Source organism: Prinia subflava, chromosome 5, assembly GCF_021018805.1.
Source record: "Prinia subflava isolate CZ2003 ecotype Zambia chromosome 5, Cam_Psub_1.2, whole genome shotgun sequence".
Taxonomy (NCBI): Eukaryota; Metazoa; Chordata; class Aves; order Passeriformes; family Cisticolidae; genus Prinia; species Prinia subflava.
Window position 1 is genome coordinate 28,208,367 of NC_086251.1, and position 18,783 is coordinate 28,227,149.

Here is an 18,783-nt window from a genome sequence, read left to right on the forward strand (position 1 = left end):
CTGGTTGTGAATAACAAAATAGGTGTTCCCTAAAATCTCACACTTCAGTTTTGCTGGGGCACAAGAGATATCTTTTTCTCTACCTTCCCTACAGAGGGAATTTGAAGGTCATACTATGAATCAGATAAAAAGTTTGACTGAAAGAGAAAACAAACCTCAATTTCACAGATTTCAGTATTTGACTTCTCTTTTTAGGAGTTTTCTTATGGTTGTTGTTGCTGTTATTGATATTCTGTGTGGAGAATTTCCTGTTCCATCTTGAAAGTTGGATTGAACTTTTCAGTGTTTCCCAAGATGAGTTATTCCTCATCTCAGTTGTTTTAGTTGTTGAACTGTATATATTAGTTTTGGGGTTTTTTTTATTTTTGAAGGACATGCCATGAAATTTGTATTAAAGTATTGGTTTAGGTTACTTTCACTTAGTTTCAAAATGTATTTCATTTTGTCTACAGAGGAGATTCTTTAGGTACAGATGAAAAACGGGGATAAAAAGTAATCCTGAGGTTGATGAGGTATCTAGTGGCTCACATTTCTTTAGCAGAAAATTTGTGACTGTTGATGCCGTTGTGCTTAGAGCTAACAGTGTCTCATTACTTACACGGTCGAAAAAACACTTAAAACTTGATCTAAGTAATCATGAGGAAATATTTTACTGTCTTTTGAAGAGAGGAAAACATGATTAACCCTTTCGCTGCTGTAGCTGTGGGCACCTGTGGTGTTTGTAGATTTTTTTTCTTGGAAAGAGAAACTGATCCTTTGATATTTTTCTTACTGCAGTTCTACCTATGCTATGTTGTTGGGGTGCGCGGGCACATACAAGCACACACCTATGAACCTGATAGTGTGACTTGTTTAATGATAAGGCAAATGATGAAAAAAATGATGATGATGATGCCTGTTGCTTAACCCATGTGCTGATATATTCATCATACATGTCAGCTCATTTGGGAAGAGAAGGCAGGAGGGACGAAGCAGCGCCAGCACGCACTACGGAGGACTTGTTCGGTTCCACGTCAGAAAGCGACACCTCGACCTTTCATGGCTTTGACGAGGATGATGCAGAAGAGCCTCTCTCGAGCCGAGGAGGTGGCTGTGGTGGCAGGTCTCCCTCTGCAGACAAAAAGGGCGGCTGCTAAAATAACTAAAATGACACAGAAACTCTGAGCTGTCCTTTTCACTACTAAGATTATTATTACCTTTTTCTTTTTTTCTAAATTTTAGGTCCTCTTGGGTTTTTGGTTGATTTTTTTTTCTCCTCCCTTTTTTTTGTTATTTTTGTTATGTTTTCCCTGTGGGGTGTACACTGAAAGCACAAGCATTTAAAGCTCTTGACAACTACTTTGAAGAGACAGAAGGTTTTTGATTTTCCTATTTTGTTTGGGGTTTTTTGTTTGGTTTTTTTTTGTTGTTGTTGTTGTTGTTTTTGTTTTTTAATTTTAGTTTGGATTTATCCCACCTCTCCTCCTTCTCTTTCTCTTTGGAAACATAAAAAGTGGATTTAATATTTTTTTTAATAGTGAGCAGAGTTGATTTTCTTGTCTTTTAATATATATATCAGCAAACCACAAAAAATACAGATGGGTTGGAAAACAGAAAGCAAACCCAAATAGTTTTTTTTAATTATTATTATTATTTATATATTCTATGTATTATTAGAAAAACTACTTTTTAAATAAAATAGAAAAAAAAAACAACAAAAAAGCAATGGATGTCTACTTAATAATAGAACTGTTTTTAGAGAACCACTGTGGGCGGACTTTATCAGGGGACAAGGAAACCCTTGATGTGATGGCTTCTGCATTTTGAGATTTTGCACTTACTCTAGCATGTGAAGTCTGGCTCTTCTCATACATCTGCTACGCTACAGCCTGAAAATACAAGCAGCACCATTGAAGACCACGGCCTTGGGGAACACATTTCCATCTCCTTTGGACACCTTTACACTCAATAGATCTCCTCCTGCCTGCACCCTTTCATGTCTTTCCCACAAAGTTCTACTTTTTTTTTTTTTTTTTCTTTTCCTTCACCTTTCACTTGATGGACAGCAATTTCCAAGCAGAGGGATGGAATATGAATGGCAAGTCATAGACATCACAGACAAAACAAAAGGAAGAGCAGAATCCTGGAAGAAATGACATGGAAAAATACCTCACCTATACTTTTCTTTCTATTTTTAAATTTCAATTCACAGCATTTTTTCCTGTGTTGCCCTGTTTTTTCTCTCTGTAGTGTCTCATGAGACACTTTATTTGCTTTTTAATAGCTTCTTTTGAAATAAACCAAAGCAATACTAATTAAAGTTCCAAGGGCAATGGAGAAGAGAGTGACTCCCTTCCCAGCGACTTTCCCAGAGAGGAGGAAACATGCAGCAGGATTTGAAAGGTATGTCCGAGCTGAAATGTCTTTCACTCAATTGTGAAATTTCTTGCCCTGGCTTTCAGCAGACCCCTGACTGAGCTTTGTTGTAGCAGCAAGTCTCATGGATTTGATTGTATTAAAAGTATGTGCCACATTCATGCCCGTGGTGAAACTAATGGAAGTTTTGTGAGAGCAGGATCCAGACTTGTGTACAGTCAGAAGTGATGCAAAAGGAGTCAGTGTGTAGTTATGTTTTGCTGTCCTAGTGCAGGCAAAAATTTCCCTGGAGCAGGGACAAGGTTAAGTTCTAAAGATCTATTTTTACTGATGTACATAATGCAAACAGGGTGAAATCATGACCTGATTTAGAGCAAAAGCTAAAGAGACATTTCTCTGGATAGTGCCTAATCCTTAAACTGTAGGTGTGTGTTATTGATACCAGAGTAGAAGTCTTAGCCTTGCAATAAATAATTTGGATATGTACAATGAAAGAAGCCAGACCAAGTGGACTCCATTTTTACTGCTTCTTTGCTAGGGTAGTCTGTCTGTGAGAGCAATTTCAACTCCTTTCTCCACCTTCGAACCTTGAAGAAAAAAGAGAAACAATGCAGTCTCTTGACTTTTTTATTGGTCTCTTTAGACATGGGATGAGCAGTGGCCAAATTCTGCTCTTAGGTATACAGGCATACATCCAAAACATAAGCTAACTGATGTCTAGATTACATGAATAATCTGCCTTCAGGATGCTGTTAAAAAACATTACAAATACCTCTGTATGTGTATACCAAAGGACAGGGCATGCCAGAGCCATGCACACCTGCCAGGAGAGAGCTTGTTTGAGCTTTCCCCATTTTGATAATTCTTTTCTGATGCTATTATGTTTTTCTTGATTTACTATAATCAATCTAGTGTAAAATAAATTATATTTTGACATAATGCTGTCAATGAGAAGTGTACTTTAACTGATAAAAACATTCATTTCTTCCACAACCAGTCCCTTTTTTCCCTCTGAAATAGTGCAAGATAAATAGAGAATGTTTTGCTACTCTTCTGTATTTATTAAAGCTCAGTCCTTGCAGCACCTGAATTAGGTAGCTGAAACCTACCCAAGAACATCTTTCTGAAGAACTCCCATCACTGTGTAAACTGCAGAACAAGCATACTCTAAATGGAGTTTTTCCAAATGGAGTCCTTAACATTGTCTTTTGTGAACCATGCCTAGTGCGCTCTGGGCTCTTTTGGAATACAAATAATAATCAGATGCCCATAATTCATTAAGCCTTGACTTAGTTTCACAAATGCAGTTACTATAACAATGCATACAGTCTTAATCCTTTCGCAACCAAACCACCCATCCTTGTGACAACTGGGTCGCACAGTACCCTCAGAATGAAGCCACAACAGCTCATGAAGTGCATACAGATTGCCAGCTGACATTTATTACAGATAGCATAGAAAATATCCTCACAGTTATTTATGTCATTAAGGAGTATATTTATGCTCACTTGTTCAATATAGTCCTGAGAGACCAAGCAAGGTAAAATTAATTAACTTTTATGGAGTGGGATTAGTTCTTGGATTCCTCAAGATGCCTTATGAGATCGAGATAACCAACATGATTTTAGTCCAGCAGGCTGAGCAGTGTGGTAGTGACCATAGGAAGGCATTGATCATAGTGAGGAAATTAGGATGTGGAGTTGGAAGCTAACAGAGTACTTGTTTAAGCTAGGCTGTAGTGTTAATGGTGAATATTGCATGGAGTGATGATATGGAAATGAAATATTCTCAGGATATGTAGTGCTGGAGTGAAGGCTGGGAACAGGGAAAGAAGGTTGGTAGCTCCAAAGTTGAAGGAACATGAAAGCAAAGCAAAGGGGCTGCCACACATGACCCTCTCATGAGGGGAAGATGACAATGTTAATGAGGCAGAAAATATATAGGAGAAGGTTTCATAAGTGCAATTAAAAAAAAAAAAGACTCTGACGCTAGCATAACTAGTTCAGAAATGAGAGAACTGCACAGTATCAATTGTATGTTAAAGGGCATATAGGTCCCAAACCAAACTAGGGAGGCATAAAAAAAGTTTGCAGTGTGAATTTTGCATTGTAACTGAAAATTTATCTTTGAAATCAGAAAGAAATGTGATGCTTTTTATTCCCCAGTGATTACTGTAGTTCAGTGAAACTTCCTGTATTTCATAAATTCTTCAAAGGTGTAGCCCTTCAACTAATCACAACCCTGGCTATTCCAGTTCTCCTCCAAAGATGTCCTTCTTATTACAGGAAGGCTGGCACAAGGCTGTCCAAAGATTCTCCTGAAACACATGCTCCCAACAAACCATGTACCAAAATAAGATAACCCCAATGTGAAATGTGAATAAAGGGGTGTTTCATTTCAGGTCCTTAATGCAGATTTTTCTGTGTTTAATCATATAAGCTGTCTACTCAGGCACCTTTGCACTGCTCCATACTAAAGGAACTTAGAAAACACACACAGTTTCTGTAGTCGTCCTCTGCTAACTCTGATTCATAGATGGGAGCAGGAAAATAAAGGAAGTGGCATGCTGCTGAAGCAGCTGATAAGGGAGAAGAAAGGCTACATGGAGTGGGCACTGACCCTTAGCCTATTCCCTTTTGAGGCATTTAATTAGTTGAAATTTTAGCAGAGATGAACCTCAGCTTTTTCATAAAAACAGTATAAAATGTCAAGCACAATAATACACATTGAGAAAATTTTAAGCAAATACAGGCTTCTGGCATAGAAGTTAAAAAGTAAAAGGAGAACCAGGCATATGGTGGAAGAGGAATGAAACTGAAATCTGACTTGCTTCACTCTGCATCTCTTCCCTTCACCCAGACACCCCCCAGTTTTGTGGGATGGATATTTTTTCTTGAATATGTAATGGTGCTTGGGATAATAGCGTATGTATGTGGTAAGGTCATAAATGATAAGACTAGCTGCTGAAACAGGGCCAGAGAGAACTTTACCACTGACTTCAGAAGGATTACCACTGGGCTTTCTTAGCTATTGCTTTTATTGAATGAAACCTTAATATGCTTACTGGTATGGTGTAGACAAGCTTGGAAATGGGCATTTGTTTCAGCAGAATATGTTATTAGAGACCCCTCCCCGCATTGTTTTGCCTTTGAGCTTTTACTTTAGTTATTCATTTTGAGTTCCAGTTTGCCATTTTACAGACCTCAGCTTAGGCTCTTGATTGAAGACAGAGACTCAGTTTGCTGCCTGCTGATGCACGGAGCAAACAAGAACTGCACCCAGAGAGTCAGAGTCTGGGCAGCGCTGGGGCACCACTGTGTTCTCTCCTGCCCACTTTGCCTTTCTTTGGTTAATTCTTGCAATGATATTTCGAGATGGGCCTTAAAATAATAGTTCAAATACCCTAAAACCATGGAGTTTTCAAAGCCTGGTTCTTAATGCAATTTGCCTCTTCCCCATGGCAAGCAGTTTTACTCAATCAAATCCTCAAGCAAACATTGTATTGACCCCATGGGGAGTCATCCTATTATAAAAACTGCAAAATCTGCCCAGTGTGTTTTGTGCTGCAACATATGTAGTTGTTTCCAATAAACACTCATTTCACATTCTCCTTTTTTTTTTCTTATTTATATGGAATTTGTAGCTATAAGTAAAGTATGAGGCACATGCTTGAGTTCATGCTTACATGGGGTTGTTTTGACAAACCTCACAGTGCAGGAATTCAACTGGGATGTTCAGCTGAGTTTTTGCTGACTAAGCCATTACAATAAACCCTACCAATCTTTGTTCTCTTTGCCAGATATCTACCAGTAGAAAAAACCCCAACCTGTATAAGTAACATAGAATACTGAAACAGAGTCAGAACTATTTTGATATCCCTGTCTGTATTTCCATGAATGCTAAGTTGCCAATTTGGAGAAGACAAGTTGCAATAACATTTAGAAAAAAAAACCCAGCTCTTGGGATTTCCAGGCCTGATAGCTCTGTTAAGTAGATGCTGCCAGCTCATATCTTTGACTTACTCTTTTGGTCTCTGGCAACTCCTAAGATTGTGGACCTTCGTGTAGTCTAGAACTGACATGAGAGATGTGGGAAGATATGGGAAGAAGCACTTGCATTTTGTGGAAATAAAGAGATCATTTTATTTGCTATCTAATCCTGCTGAGGATCTTAGCTGTATGTAATTTAGTCAATTCATGGAATAAATGCAATGGAAAATGCAATCTTTCATTCTTTCCAGAAGTTATTGCATTGCTGCCACCCCATGTGCATCGTTTAGACTTCTGAAAATGCCTTTTGTGCCATGCTGTATATGCTTGTGGCTCCCTACAAATAATTAGCAATAGAGCAAGGTAATTAGAGCAGGATTTCATAAGGAAAGGTCTTAACCTCTACTGAAGAGACAGCTATCTAAGCTGAATGATGAAGGTTATCTAATAATATTCCCAATAAGAAAGATCAACAGTGTTCAGTGCCTTTCTTTTCGATATGCTTTTTCTTATCCTGTTTGCTTTGTGTTCATTTCTGGCTTCCACTGTCAGTTGAAACTGAGTCTTTTGAGCTATATTTTCAAGGAACTAGAATGCAAACAGTGTTGAAAGTTTGGTTTGTGCTGTTCCTGTTGTTTTTTCTGAACACGTGCTTTTTTTGTCTGCTTGTGTTTGTTTAGTTTTACTTTGTATTGCCTTTCCCTCTGCAGTCAGCCCTGCCCTCGTGGATTCCAGCAGCCTTCAAGCAAGACATTTCAGAAGAAGACCGAGAGAAGCCAGGATGCTTTGATACTTCTTTCCTTGCCCTGACTCTTCCACACCCGAGTTCCATCTGGCACAGGAGCCTGGACTGTGAGAAGTTGGCTGCCAACTGTTGAGAGAAGTTCTGGGGATGCCCTAAGCTGGTGCAATACAAAGAAGTTTTTTGAAGTCTTGATTTCACTGTCTTTTAAGTGTGTGTATGAACCCAGGTCAGACTGGAATTGATCTACAGTAGAACTGACTGAAAAACAAACAAACTGAAAAAGACAACTATTTTATTTATTTCGATATTTAAAAAAGAAGTGCTAAAGTTGCACAGTATTTTTGTTTGAAATACATTTTACTTCAAATTTTAAATAAAATTTTGTGAAGACATGAAATTTTAAAAAGCACTTACTGTAAAATAAAGACTGAATATTTACTTTAAAGAAAAAACTTTTTTTAAATAATGAAAATAAAGTTCAACTCTGCTCTCTCTATTACTTTAAAGAAGCCATTCATACATGTGCTGAGTATCTTTGTGTTTTGAAAATTGGATGTGGTAAGTGAAGATTGTTCTGGTTTATTTTCTCCTTAATATTCTGTTAGATGCTTCAAACTTATTTTGCTGTACTGCATTAGGCACAAATCTGAACAAAAACTGTTGGAGTAGCGAAGGCCAGGCTCAGTGGTTGAATTTGCTTGTTACCAGATTTTGTGTCCATTTCAAAGGACTGTCTTCTCCCAGTAGGATTGATGTGTCTCTTCTGCATGGTAAAAGAGGTTCGCTCTTGAGCAACTCTGTGAAATACTACTGCTGAAAGAGGGGTCTAAAAACTGAAAACAACTCTGTTCATTTTTGTATTATTTTTTGCTTTGGTAGTTCCACAGCTGATTGTGAGTTGGTTGTAAGGGAAGTATCTAAATGTTAGGTGCCCTTGGCATGGATCTTGCTGTCAAGGATGACTTCATGTGTAGAAAACTTGTGTACTTCAGCACTTTCTGAAGTGGTAGAGGACTTTGAAAAACATACAGGTGCAGCCACATGTCTCCAATAAGCAGCAGGGGTTACTGTGCAGGAGAAAAATACAAATTCCCACAGCTGCAATCCTAAGGTGTCCTGTGAGGCAGCGGGGAGGGATGGCCACATCCCAAATTGTGAGTTGTTAGGCATTTTTCCAGTGGAAAAGGTGTTCTTCTTTATACAAGCTCCAGAGGGTTTTGTTGGCTGCCAGATGTGCTCGCAGTGGATAGCACAGGTCTGTTCAGGGTCATGTGTGATGCAGTCCTGTAGGGATGCAGGATAGCCTTGTGTCCTCAGAGAAGAGTAGTGGACTTGGCTCTGTCTGGCACCCCTGTCACACAGAAAAAGCAAACTGAGGGCAAGCCACACCAACAATTATTGGGACTGACCCTCAGGGTATAGGCAGACACAAAGTAGTTTTGTTAATGTGGCTTACGTTGGCTTTCAGAACGAAAAAACTATGTCTACAAAAATGCATGTTAACTAGGTGAAGCTGACAGAAAACCTGATACTGTGTTGTGTTTCCTGCACACCTAGAACACCAACTTACCTCATTGAGAGGTTTCCATGTGTCAGTAGCAGCAGATTTTTTACTCTTCTCCCTTTCCCTCCTCCCACTTCTTCCCAGATTAAAACATAAAGTCAAAAATAATCATGTAAGGTAGTGCTCCAACTAAATTAAATGACAATTTGTGTCCTAATTGGGCTCTTTAGCAGGATGGGTTTACTTTGTTTATGTTGTTTCTAAACAACTTTCTAAATGCAAGTTTCTAAGCAAGTTATGCAAGTTTCTAAACTTGCCTCCAGAGAAAACTGCCTCTAGAGAAAAAAAAAAAAAAAAGAGTTTTCATTTCATCAAAATATGAGACGCACAACTGTAATGAAGATTTGAAAACTGTAGGGTCTGTGTTTCGTTTGTGTAATATTCCTTCCAAATAAAAGTTCTGCTTCCAGCATCCCTACTGTATATTCCTCTGTAAATACTACTTTCCCAAAGCAATTCCAAAAAGTCATTTTTAGTGCCAATAATCTTCTTTTAAAAAGACACTGTTGAGTAACATATATGTACATTTACTTTTCTAAGCTCTCCATTGTTTATAATACTCTCTTTGAAGCTTAAAATAAAACTTCCTCCTCTATTGATTTTGTTTCCCTTTTCCATTTTGTAAATTATGACTTTTCCCCCGGATTTTGTTTTGTATTTCCTAATAACCATGACATTAACCAAGAATGATCTTAATTTTTCTCCTTTACTTTCTCTTCTCCATTCATTTGACTGCAGAAAATGGTCCTGTTGCTTGCTATAGTGAAGGTAGGCAGGAAATAAAAAAGTGCTTCTGTACAGGACTCATTATAAGAGTGTTTTCTATCATTTGGTGATAATAGAGGATCTTACGTGTTTGGATTTTAATAGCCTTCTTCATGAGATTAGTAGAGTTGCATTAAGGTAGTTTGCAGTCAAAGGTGGAGCCTAAGCTATATGATAGCTGTTTGCATAGATTTCAGTGACATTGCCTTAAGCAGTCCTGCCCCTACATATGCTGTTTCCAGTGCACTCACTGGAGTAACTGGAAGCTGTGGTCCCTTTTGCATTTCACAGTGCTGGCATGAACCTTCCCTTTCCCTCTACATGTACTAGATTAATGATATGGCTGTGTAGAATGAAAAGAGAAAGAGGAGACATTGTTTCAGATTAGATGCTATCTTTTTAGGAAACTCTGTGTGTGACCTCTTCCCTAATGTGTTATTTTTTATAAAGCTGGCTTATACAGATGGGCTCCTACCTGCCTGATTCTTAACATCTGTGTGATAGACTGTGTGTCCTTGTGGCAGATAACTAACTATTCTTGTTCTTCTTTTATAGCCTTTCCCTATAAATTTTTATTTTTCTCAGTTGTAATTTCAATTTCCATTAGTGTTTTGGTTTTCTGCTCTTTTCTTTGGGTCAACACAACTTGAAAACTTCACTGCTTGCCTTCAGACCTTATCTTTACTTGTGCAAGGCCTTTGGCCAATTCATTGGAGGAAGAAGGAAACAAAAAGGCAATTTCAGCTACCTTTGCTGTCACTGTGGCTCTTTGCAACCTGTTTGGGATCTGATAGAGCAGCTCATGGATTCCTTAGTGGATTGTCCTCAGCCATTCCGTGGCTAAAAGGGTCTTTCCTTCCTTTTCACTTGTTGTGCACTATGCACCAGAAGCAGCTGAAAAGGTGGGGCAGGTGCCAACTATCTCTGAGCTGAGAAGGCAGCTGTGATAGAGTGCACACAGAGGGATCGAATTGCTGCTTTTACAGCCCCTCCTAAATTCTTCCATTTTCTCTTTGTCATTTGATCTCAGATATTCCTACAACTGTCTGAGTTGCAGGCTTAGAGAACTTCTTTTTTGCAAGGATTTTGTAGGGGCAGGTAATCTTTTCCTACGTGAAAGCGGAGAAAGGACGGGAGGGTTTGTGATGGCTCCTGGTCAGTGCTGCTGTTTCTGTTCTTCTCTGAGCTCCTCTTGAGCTCCTGTTCTGCTGGAGAGGACAGAGAGACCTAGACAGAGGTTGGACTGAGGGCAAAGCTGAATACTGACAAGAGGAAGGACGGAAGGATGGACAGTGCACTAGGTCATGTCCCATTCTAATATCCACTGCCATTTTCATTGTCCTCATTGTGATGATGCAGAGTGCAGTGAGACATTTCTGCTAAGGCAGCCAGGAGTGAACGTGTATGTTAAAATTGGTCTTTATGGATATCTGTTGACACCTTGTTTAGACAAATGGGATCCTCCCCAGTACAACAGAGCTGTTGTTACAGACTGCCAGACTCCAAGGAATGTCTCTACATAGGTCTTATTACTTTGAATATTTTTGTGCCTTTTTTTTTTCTTTTCTTTTTTCTTTTTCTTTTGTTTTTAAGCCACAGGCCTGGAATTAGAAATGTTAAAGAAAAAATTTACTTTTGCAGAAATTATCTGAACAGATAAACCCCTGAACAGATTTATGCTGATATAAATAGATTTTATTTTCCTGTTTGGAGAATGGCTCTTGCCAGTGAGAGTGAGGGATGGCAGCTGGAGGGACTAAAAGTGTCTTTCAGCACTGCAGCAGTTAATGGGTGCCCCCAAAGCTGTGTTTCCCTGGACTGAGACTGAGCTGAAGGCTGGCAAGGCTGAGAGCTGGAATCCTGTTTTCTCTGGGTAGAGTGAAAACAGCATCAGCTAATTTGCTTTGGCCTGAACAAGAATAACACACTGGTTTAATATTTATTCCACATTTTGCCTCAATCAGAAAAAAAAATCTGATTAAATTTGCATCTTGGATTTGTGAGCCCTACTTGTATTTAAATCCATCAGCCTATAGATGATAAAGAAAACTCATAACACTTTCTCTCTAAACCCAAGATTTTAATTCTCATTAGCAATGACATAGACTTCTCTGTACCCCATCCTATCCCTGGTGTTGAAGAGGGATGAATAAGACCTCAACTACATAAGGCATGCGTAGCAGAGCAAATAAGCAATGACTACTGCCTTTAGTTTGGCTGGGTGTGTCCAAATTGTGGCTTGATGTTTTTAAGACCTCCATTATCCCTTGGAAATTATTGTATAGAGATTGTATTTTGTTTGCTGCACTAAAGCTGGACATGTACCACAGTTAAGCCCTAACTTTGATTTTAATTACATGAGAGCCATCCATCTGTGGCACCTCACCAGTTAATTTTTGAAGACCTAACTACATTTTCTGCTGTTTCAACAAATGCTCTTGCAGTGTGTGTTAGAAACTTCTACTATCACATCTGTTATTTCAAGATGTTTTGTCTTTGCAGCCTGTAATTCTTCATGATTCTATGAGGGGGTGAACCATGGTGGGAGAAGGATGGCATTTACTACTTTCACGAAAGCACAGATTTCTGGAGCAGAGTGTTGTAGCTAATATTGCCATCCATAATTAGAAACAGGTTTGCTTAATGTTGCCTAAGCAGCTGTGGTAACTTCGAATGATCTACAAGCCAACCATGGCACTGCTAAGGAAAATGCAACATGATTTGAACACTGAAGCTGGGCAGTGAGCTGAAGCTCTTGAAACTTCTGCTGCCTGTGTGGGAGAGCTTGCAGAGGGTACTTCTTTTTTGGCAACTCAGCTGATGGATGGTACCTCTTGAGTAGGAACAGGCATAGCCTCCCTTCAATGTCTTAAAACTGAGTGGTTTGGGTTTTTTTGGAGTGGGGTTTAATTACTTAGTGCTGCTCATCTTCCATAAACAATTCTCTGTAAAACCTAGTTTATATCTGTTTGCATGGTGTTAAGAGTAATTTTTTACTTGGACTGAGCCCTCTTCCCATTACATTTCTTCAGTCTTTGCTGTTAAGTGTCCTCATGTCAGTGACTTCATTGTGGACTGCAGGAAGTAAATGAAGATGACCAAATTTTCATATACAGCCTCCTTTTCTGAAAGAGAATAGAGATTTTAAGTAATGCTGGAGATAGTTATGTCAAGCATTGCTGCAGACTTAGCTTGCTATTTTGTATTTCTTTCCATAGCCAAGAGCCATTAAATTCTTCATATAACGATTTTAGGAATCAGTATTGAGGCCAACTCCCCAAGGTGAGAGGAAGTCATTGGATGGGAAATAGGGGAAAGCTGTCCTGTCACTAAAGGAGTATTTTTATTTTAGTGTTAACCAGTGTGACACAGCTTTCAAATTCATGTAGCACTTTGTGCAGTAGAGTTTGCATGGAATGGTTTTAAGTCTATGTTCAAGAAATTAATTTTCCCCTGTTGGTACAAATCATAGTTGCTTCACATCAGTGCTCTGCTGGGAGTGGCTTAAATATGTTAAACAGCACTAAAGTCTTTCCAGCCCTTTCCCCAGGCTCAACAACTTGTTTTACAGTACAACGAATTCTGGGTCAGAAGTCTCATCCACTGCTGGAATATCTGGACTTTGGATTCTTAAAGAGAAAGTTCCAGGACTTCTCAGATCTTTCTATATTGACTGTGTCTCTGAATGCGTCCATCAGCCTGGGGGCTTAGGATAGTTTTTAACTGTCCACAAACTCTCTCTAGGTTGAATTTGCTGTTGTACTGTTCAAGCATGCAGATAGTCCAGAGTTATGTATTCCTTCATCTGGAGAAAAGGACCTTCCCTGGCCTAGGGGCTTCATTTCCCTTGCAGCCTCTTCATTAACTAGCTCTCCAAGACCCTTTCCTGACTTCCATTAAGGGTGAGACTTTACAATTACTTAGAGAGTTGGAAGAACACAGATGAATTTCCTAAAGACATCTGCAGCCATTATATTCCTCTGTGACTGTTTACAGATTTACGGGTCTGGAAATACGTGAAGAAGAATTAGTCTCCATTAGGCTCAGTGCAGCTATCATTGAGAATTGCCAGACATCTTGTGGGTGGTGGGATCCCACCTAACAAGTGAACATTGCAGGTGATGAACATCCTCAACAACTCTTAAAAGTGAAAGGATTTGGAGTACCCAGAGTCTGGTCAGACCAACCTATAGGAGAGGATTTCCCAACTTTCTGGCCATTAACAGAACCCCTGACCAACAGTTCTGCTGGCCAGTGGAGCAGCCAGTTAAAAGCAGGGTCAGAAGCGTCACAGATTGTTGTGGTACTGTGGAAGGTCATTTTCTTTAATTAAATACAATAATATTCTACTTTTGTATAGGCTTTGTTAAATGATTCCTTTGGTGCTGAAAAATAGCAAGACTAGTGAACTCTTTAATGAGGGACATTAGTGTCCACTGCCATGGAACTAGCTGATTTCTTGTTTAGTCTGAAGAGGTATTTAGTTGCTGTGAGTTATTGGTTGTATAGGTTAAAGGAGCACTACTCACTTGTTACAGGTTAAAGAATGGCCAGGACTTTGACTTGACTGATCTGGGGTGGAAGGTCTGGTGAGCTCTAAGAAAAGAGATCATGGATTTTAATCGGGTGGTTTTCCACTGAAGAAAAAAAAATCCTACTGTTTTAATCTCTGGCAGCATTTTGTTGGACATTTACTCAAAAAGGCCATTGAAACAACTGAACTGAAAAATACTATGGTGGGGATAAAAGATTTTGGTTTGATTCAAAATGAAACGCAATCTCTCATTCTCAATGAAATGACCCTTTCCCACTGCCAGCTGGGCACAGGCTTGAATGAAACATTTCATTTGTGACTATTTTTTCCTCTTTCTTAAAAACAATTCCCTTGAGTTCACTTTTGAAGCAAGGTACTGCTCCAAAATGAAAGTCCAGCTTCTTATTTGTGAGACACTGGTACAAAATGTCTCAACCTTTCTGAAAATCAGTCTTTCGCCCTGGCACCTCTTAATGCTTTCTTCCCTCCTGCTTACTTTTGACTGAAACTACTTTGTTCAAATTCACTCCTTCACTCAGATGCTTAGATCACCTTCAAACTGCATTTTTTAGAGAGTAAACAAAGACATTTCACTCCCTCCTACCCTGCTCAGACTGATGCTTTTCAGCATGTGGTTATAGCACTTACTTCCTTCTAGATATTGTGTTGCTGGGAGTTCGGTGAGGAAGAGAAACTGGCTGCCTTGATGAAACCTCTATTGTCACTTAAAAATTCCCAACCAAACAGGGGCTTTAACTGACAGAGAAGGGAAAAAAATCTGTTTTCCAGCTTCTGGCACTGCATTACAAACAATGGAGAGTGTGCATGGGGATCACTGCCTGTTTGGCAGCTGAAAGGAATTCTTTAACTCAACAAGGGACTGAAGTAACTTGCTCCAAATTGATCTTGTTTGTGTTGAGTGAGGCAGTTGTACTTATGTCTGAATATACAGTCACATTAACACCAGTGTAAATTATGCTTCTGTGAGAAAGACAGACCTCTTGCATTTTCAGCATGTTCACATCAATTATCAGTCATTTACCCATTATGTGCTGAATGTCTTTACCTAGATGGTATGTGGTTACCTCATGTAAGAGCAATGAGGTCACTCTCTATGCAATGGCATGGTGTCTTCTGCATAGTTAAGTTTCTTTAATATTAAAATGATGACATTTAAATAATTTCTCTGGAGTTTGCCATGTGATTTGAAATTTCTGGAACTGTGCTGGCAGAGAATTACTCTAGAGTCATTCTTTAACCTTCCTAGAAAGTTAGTCCAGAGATTAGTAATACTCTCTCTTTTCCCCCTTTCATTCCCCCAAATTGATCAGCTTATCCTGTTTCAAAGTGACAGTTGTGTTTATGAGATGTCTGTTCCGTGACGCATGGGTGAAATCACCCCTGAAGTTCTCCCCACAGTCCTTGATGCTTGAGGAAGACCGTGGTGGTGCGGTGGGGTTGTCTTGATGCCCTCTGGACTGGCTGGTGAGCATGGCCTCTTTTTAGAGAAGAGGTGTCCATGTCATGGCACATCACCTTTGTCGTGCTCTCCTGCAGAATCCCAGGGAGAAGCCCCTGTTGAAGTGCTCTGGGGAAATGTGTCCCATCCACTGCTGCCACTGGCTCAGGTCAGATACCCTTTGTTGGGCCAGTGTGAAAACTCTGGAATCTTTTCAAATGCTGCCTTGATATCATGGGCAGCGCCGGGCATTGCTGCAGGTGTGCTGCCATTTGTGGCTGTGTTAGTGGGGCAGTTTAACACCGGAGGTACTGGGGAAGGACCAGGTATTTGGACAGCAAATGTGGGTTCAAGCAGGTAGCAGAGTCCTTGTTCATGTTAAAGACAGGGAGGAGGGGCAGTGCTGATATCTTGTTTTATGAGGGGATTTAATAAAGGCACTGTGCTTGCAGAAGGCTTTTCAGGCTGCCATTTCCCTAGCATTTTAAATACCACCCCACTCCTCTCATTATAGCTGGGGATTTTGGCTTTCCCAGGGGGGAGGAGATGTTCTAAATGGGCTGCCAGGGAGGTGGATTTAATGCACTAGGAAGAGCTGGCTTCACCAAGTTAAAAAGCAAAACAAAACCCAATCCTCTATCCCTATTTTTAGTGTTTATGACCAAGTATTTTTGCTTGGTTGCTCATTTTGAAAGGGTTTAGTGAGCCTGCCAGTTGATTGAAAGCTCTGTGGTGTGTGAGCTGGCCTGGCTGGGGAGCCTGCAGTGCATAGCGACGAGGTCGGAGCTGTGCCGGAGGTTTTTTTCCACTGCAGTTTGTTGAAGGGTAACGAAAATGTCCCCGGGGCAAAGGGGATGTTGGCTTTCCAGGTTGTGGTGATTCATCTTGCCTGGATAAGCAGTCTTTCTCCCACTCCTGCATTTTCATCTCCATCTACCTCACCCCCCCTTCACTGTGTAACCAAATGCAAAGCCAGCCCCTCTCCACGCAGGGGTTTTGCTGGGGGTCTCCGGCAGCAACCCCGGCGAGCCGCACCGCCCGGGCAGCATTAGCATTCAGTGCCTGTCCTGCTGTCCGGTTCGTGTTCTATAAATGGGTTTATCGTCATTATTGGGAGCGGTGTCCCGGCATATGGAGCCGGCGCGGTGCCTGCAGGCAGCGCTCCTGCCTGTTGGTGCTGGTGAGCGGCCCGAGCCTGCTGGCAATTAGCAGATCGTTACCCATAATGCAGCACGCGGCCCTGCAGCCCGGTGCCTGCTCTGGAGGTCACCGTGACCTAATTCACCCCCAGGAATTGTACAGCGCTGGCATGGCTTACCAGCGCATTAACAAGCTGATGCTTCAGTACAAGGTTATTTGAGTGCTCCCACATTCGTTTTCTTAGGCAAGAAATAGCCATTTTGTCTGGCGGCCAACGGTGGTTAATAGGGGCTATTCTGGAAGAAGAGGGAGCTGAGTGCTGTCTGGTTTTGAGAGGAGACATCGCAGCGTGTGGCATCTCCTTTGGCTTTAAGGCTGGGCACTGTTTCTGATCCCCAGGTAACAAAGGCTCAGGGCTCAGTTTGGCACCTCAGTTCTGCGTCACCACAGCGTGTTTGCAGTGAGAAGGGCAGCGGGTGTCCGTGTGCCTGCGTCCCCACAGCTTCAGAGGGCCGGGCCCGTGCCCCAGATCTGCCCTGGTCCAAGCTCCTGGGAGATACGAAATGGAGGTGCAGATTTCAGCCTGTCCCGGGCCGTTTTGGAAGGGCAGGTGTGCCTGGTGGAGGGGACACCCACACAGCAGCAGAAACCCTGGCAGGGCTCATTCCTGCTCTGGCAAACCTGAACACAGGGCAGAGGGCCTGGCTGCAGCATCACCAGCCCAAATCAGGGTGTTCTCCCAGGGCAGTGATTTGTGTGCGCCAAAGTTGGCAGTTTTTAGAGACTTTAAAAATCTCTCATTTATTTATTTTCATTTCTCCCTGCTAAGATATGTATGGCTGAATTGTGCATGCTGAGGATGGGGCGTACTCAGGGAGAGGCACACACAGACCTATTGCAGTAAAACTGTTCTAAAACATTTCTCAAGCAGTTTTCCTGTAGGAAATGGGGCATCTGCTACCACGGGGATGGTGTGTGGGGAGTGATTTGACCGACAAACCATTAGGAAGCCCAGAATAACTCAGCCCTGGCTTGTCCCTTTGCATGCTCCAGAGATCACTCCTGAATCCCACCTAGTTCCTCGTGCCACCCTGTGCCAGACAGAGTTACACAGCCCTGTCCACAGCTGATCTCCCTGGGTGCACGTGGGGCTGTGCACACACATTTGTGCACACTTCATTTTGTTTATGCATGAGTGGCCTGAGCCAAGCTTTGCTCTTTGTGTACCCTCTGTAGCCCAGGCTCCTTATCCCAGCTGATCCTCTTGATGCTTAAAATGGTTTCAGAGGAAATTATGCAGCATTGTAGAGTCAAAGCTGTGCTTGAGTAGAGCTGGTGGGTGGACTTTCCTCGGGCAATGAAATTTTCTGGAGAGTGCCTGGAGATGAGGGGTCTTCTGGCAGGAGCTCACTCCTTTGCTCCCCGTACCCTTCGGTGTTTGCATGGCTAAAGGAACAGCAGGGCAGTGCAGGAGAGTGAGCTGCAAGGGCTACCTGCCACACAGCACCATTTTAGAGCTTCCCCAAGATCCCTGGCCTTGCTTTCACACACAGGTCTGTCCTGCTTTCCCCAGTTACACCTGCCAAACTCCAACTGGGGCTGGAGCACTACCATTTACACAGGGCTTTTATTTGTCCCTTGGGTGAACAATTAAAGTGGGCTCTCTTGTATCAGTGCCAAATATTTGAGCAATTGCTTGTAATTTATGTAAGTTCTTCCATTGGAACTGGCAGTACTGAGGAGCAAACCACCACCTCCAGAGTGCAGCTGGCCACCAGTCCTGCTGCTAATGCAGCAGAGTGCCCCTTCTCTTTCTGTGGGCTCAGTTTTCGCTCTGTCCATGCTGGCCAGAGCAACTGTAGGGCCAGAAAATGAAATAATAGGAACTATAAGCTCTTCTACAGCTTAGTGGTTTCAGAGATACATCAATTATTAAAGGCATTAATTCTTCCACAATTACTGGCACATTGTGACAGAATAGAGAGAGTTGGTCTCTGACCAAATCAGATCGACCAGACTATTCAGTGAAACCACGGAGTCCTTTTGGACTCACTTCTTTAGCAGAATTGGCAGTGCTGGAACCCACTGGGAGAAACAGCTAGGTTTTCTCACTTCAGTCAGGACACAGAAATTCACAGTGGTGATATTTCCTCTCCTGTCTGATAAAAATAAACCCCAATGTGGTGCCTATGAGACTTTCTTTTGTTTCTTTGTGTGTTTTTCTTAAGAGGG

General features: G+C 41.4%; 1 protein-coding gene across 12 annotated transcripts in view; it reads left to right on the forward strand.

Annotated features, from left to right (window-relative positions):
* DPF3 (double PHD fingers 3) overlaps positions 1–18,783 on the forward strand; it is a 168,943-nt gene that overhangs the window by 128,783 nt on the left and 21,377 nt on the right. For 3 of the 12 annotated variants that reach the window (XR_010080546.1, XR_010080547.1, XR_010080548.1), the window contains 2 exons: positions 940–2,382; positions 7,055–7,080. The exons of 6 other annotated variants lie outside the window; for them this stretch is intronic. Coding sequence is in view for 1 of the 6 variants with exons in the window: in XM_063398677.1 (XP_063254747.1) it covers positions 7,055–7,134 (80 nt within the window). In the remaining 5 variants the exon portion in view is untranslated. Of the gene's footprint in view, positions 1–939; positions 2,383–7,054; positions 9,391–18,783 lie in introns of those variants that run through there. 3 more of the 12 variants (XR_010080551.1, XR_010080550.1, XM_063398677.1) reach the window with 3 other exon arrangements.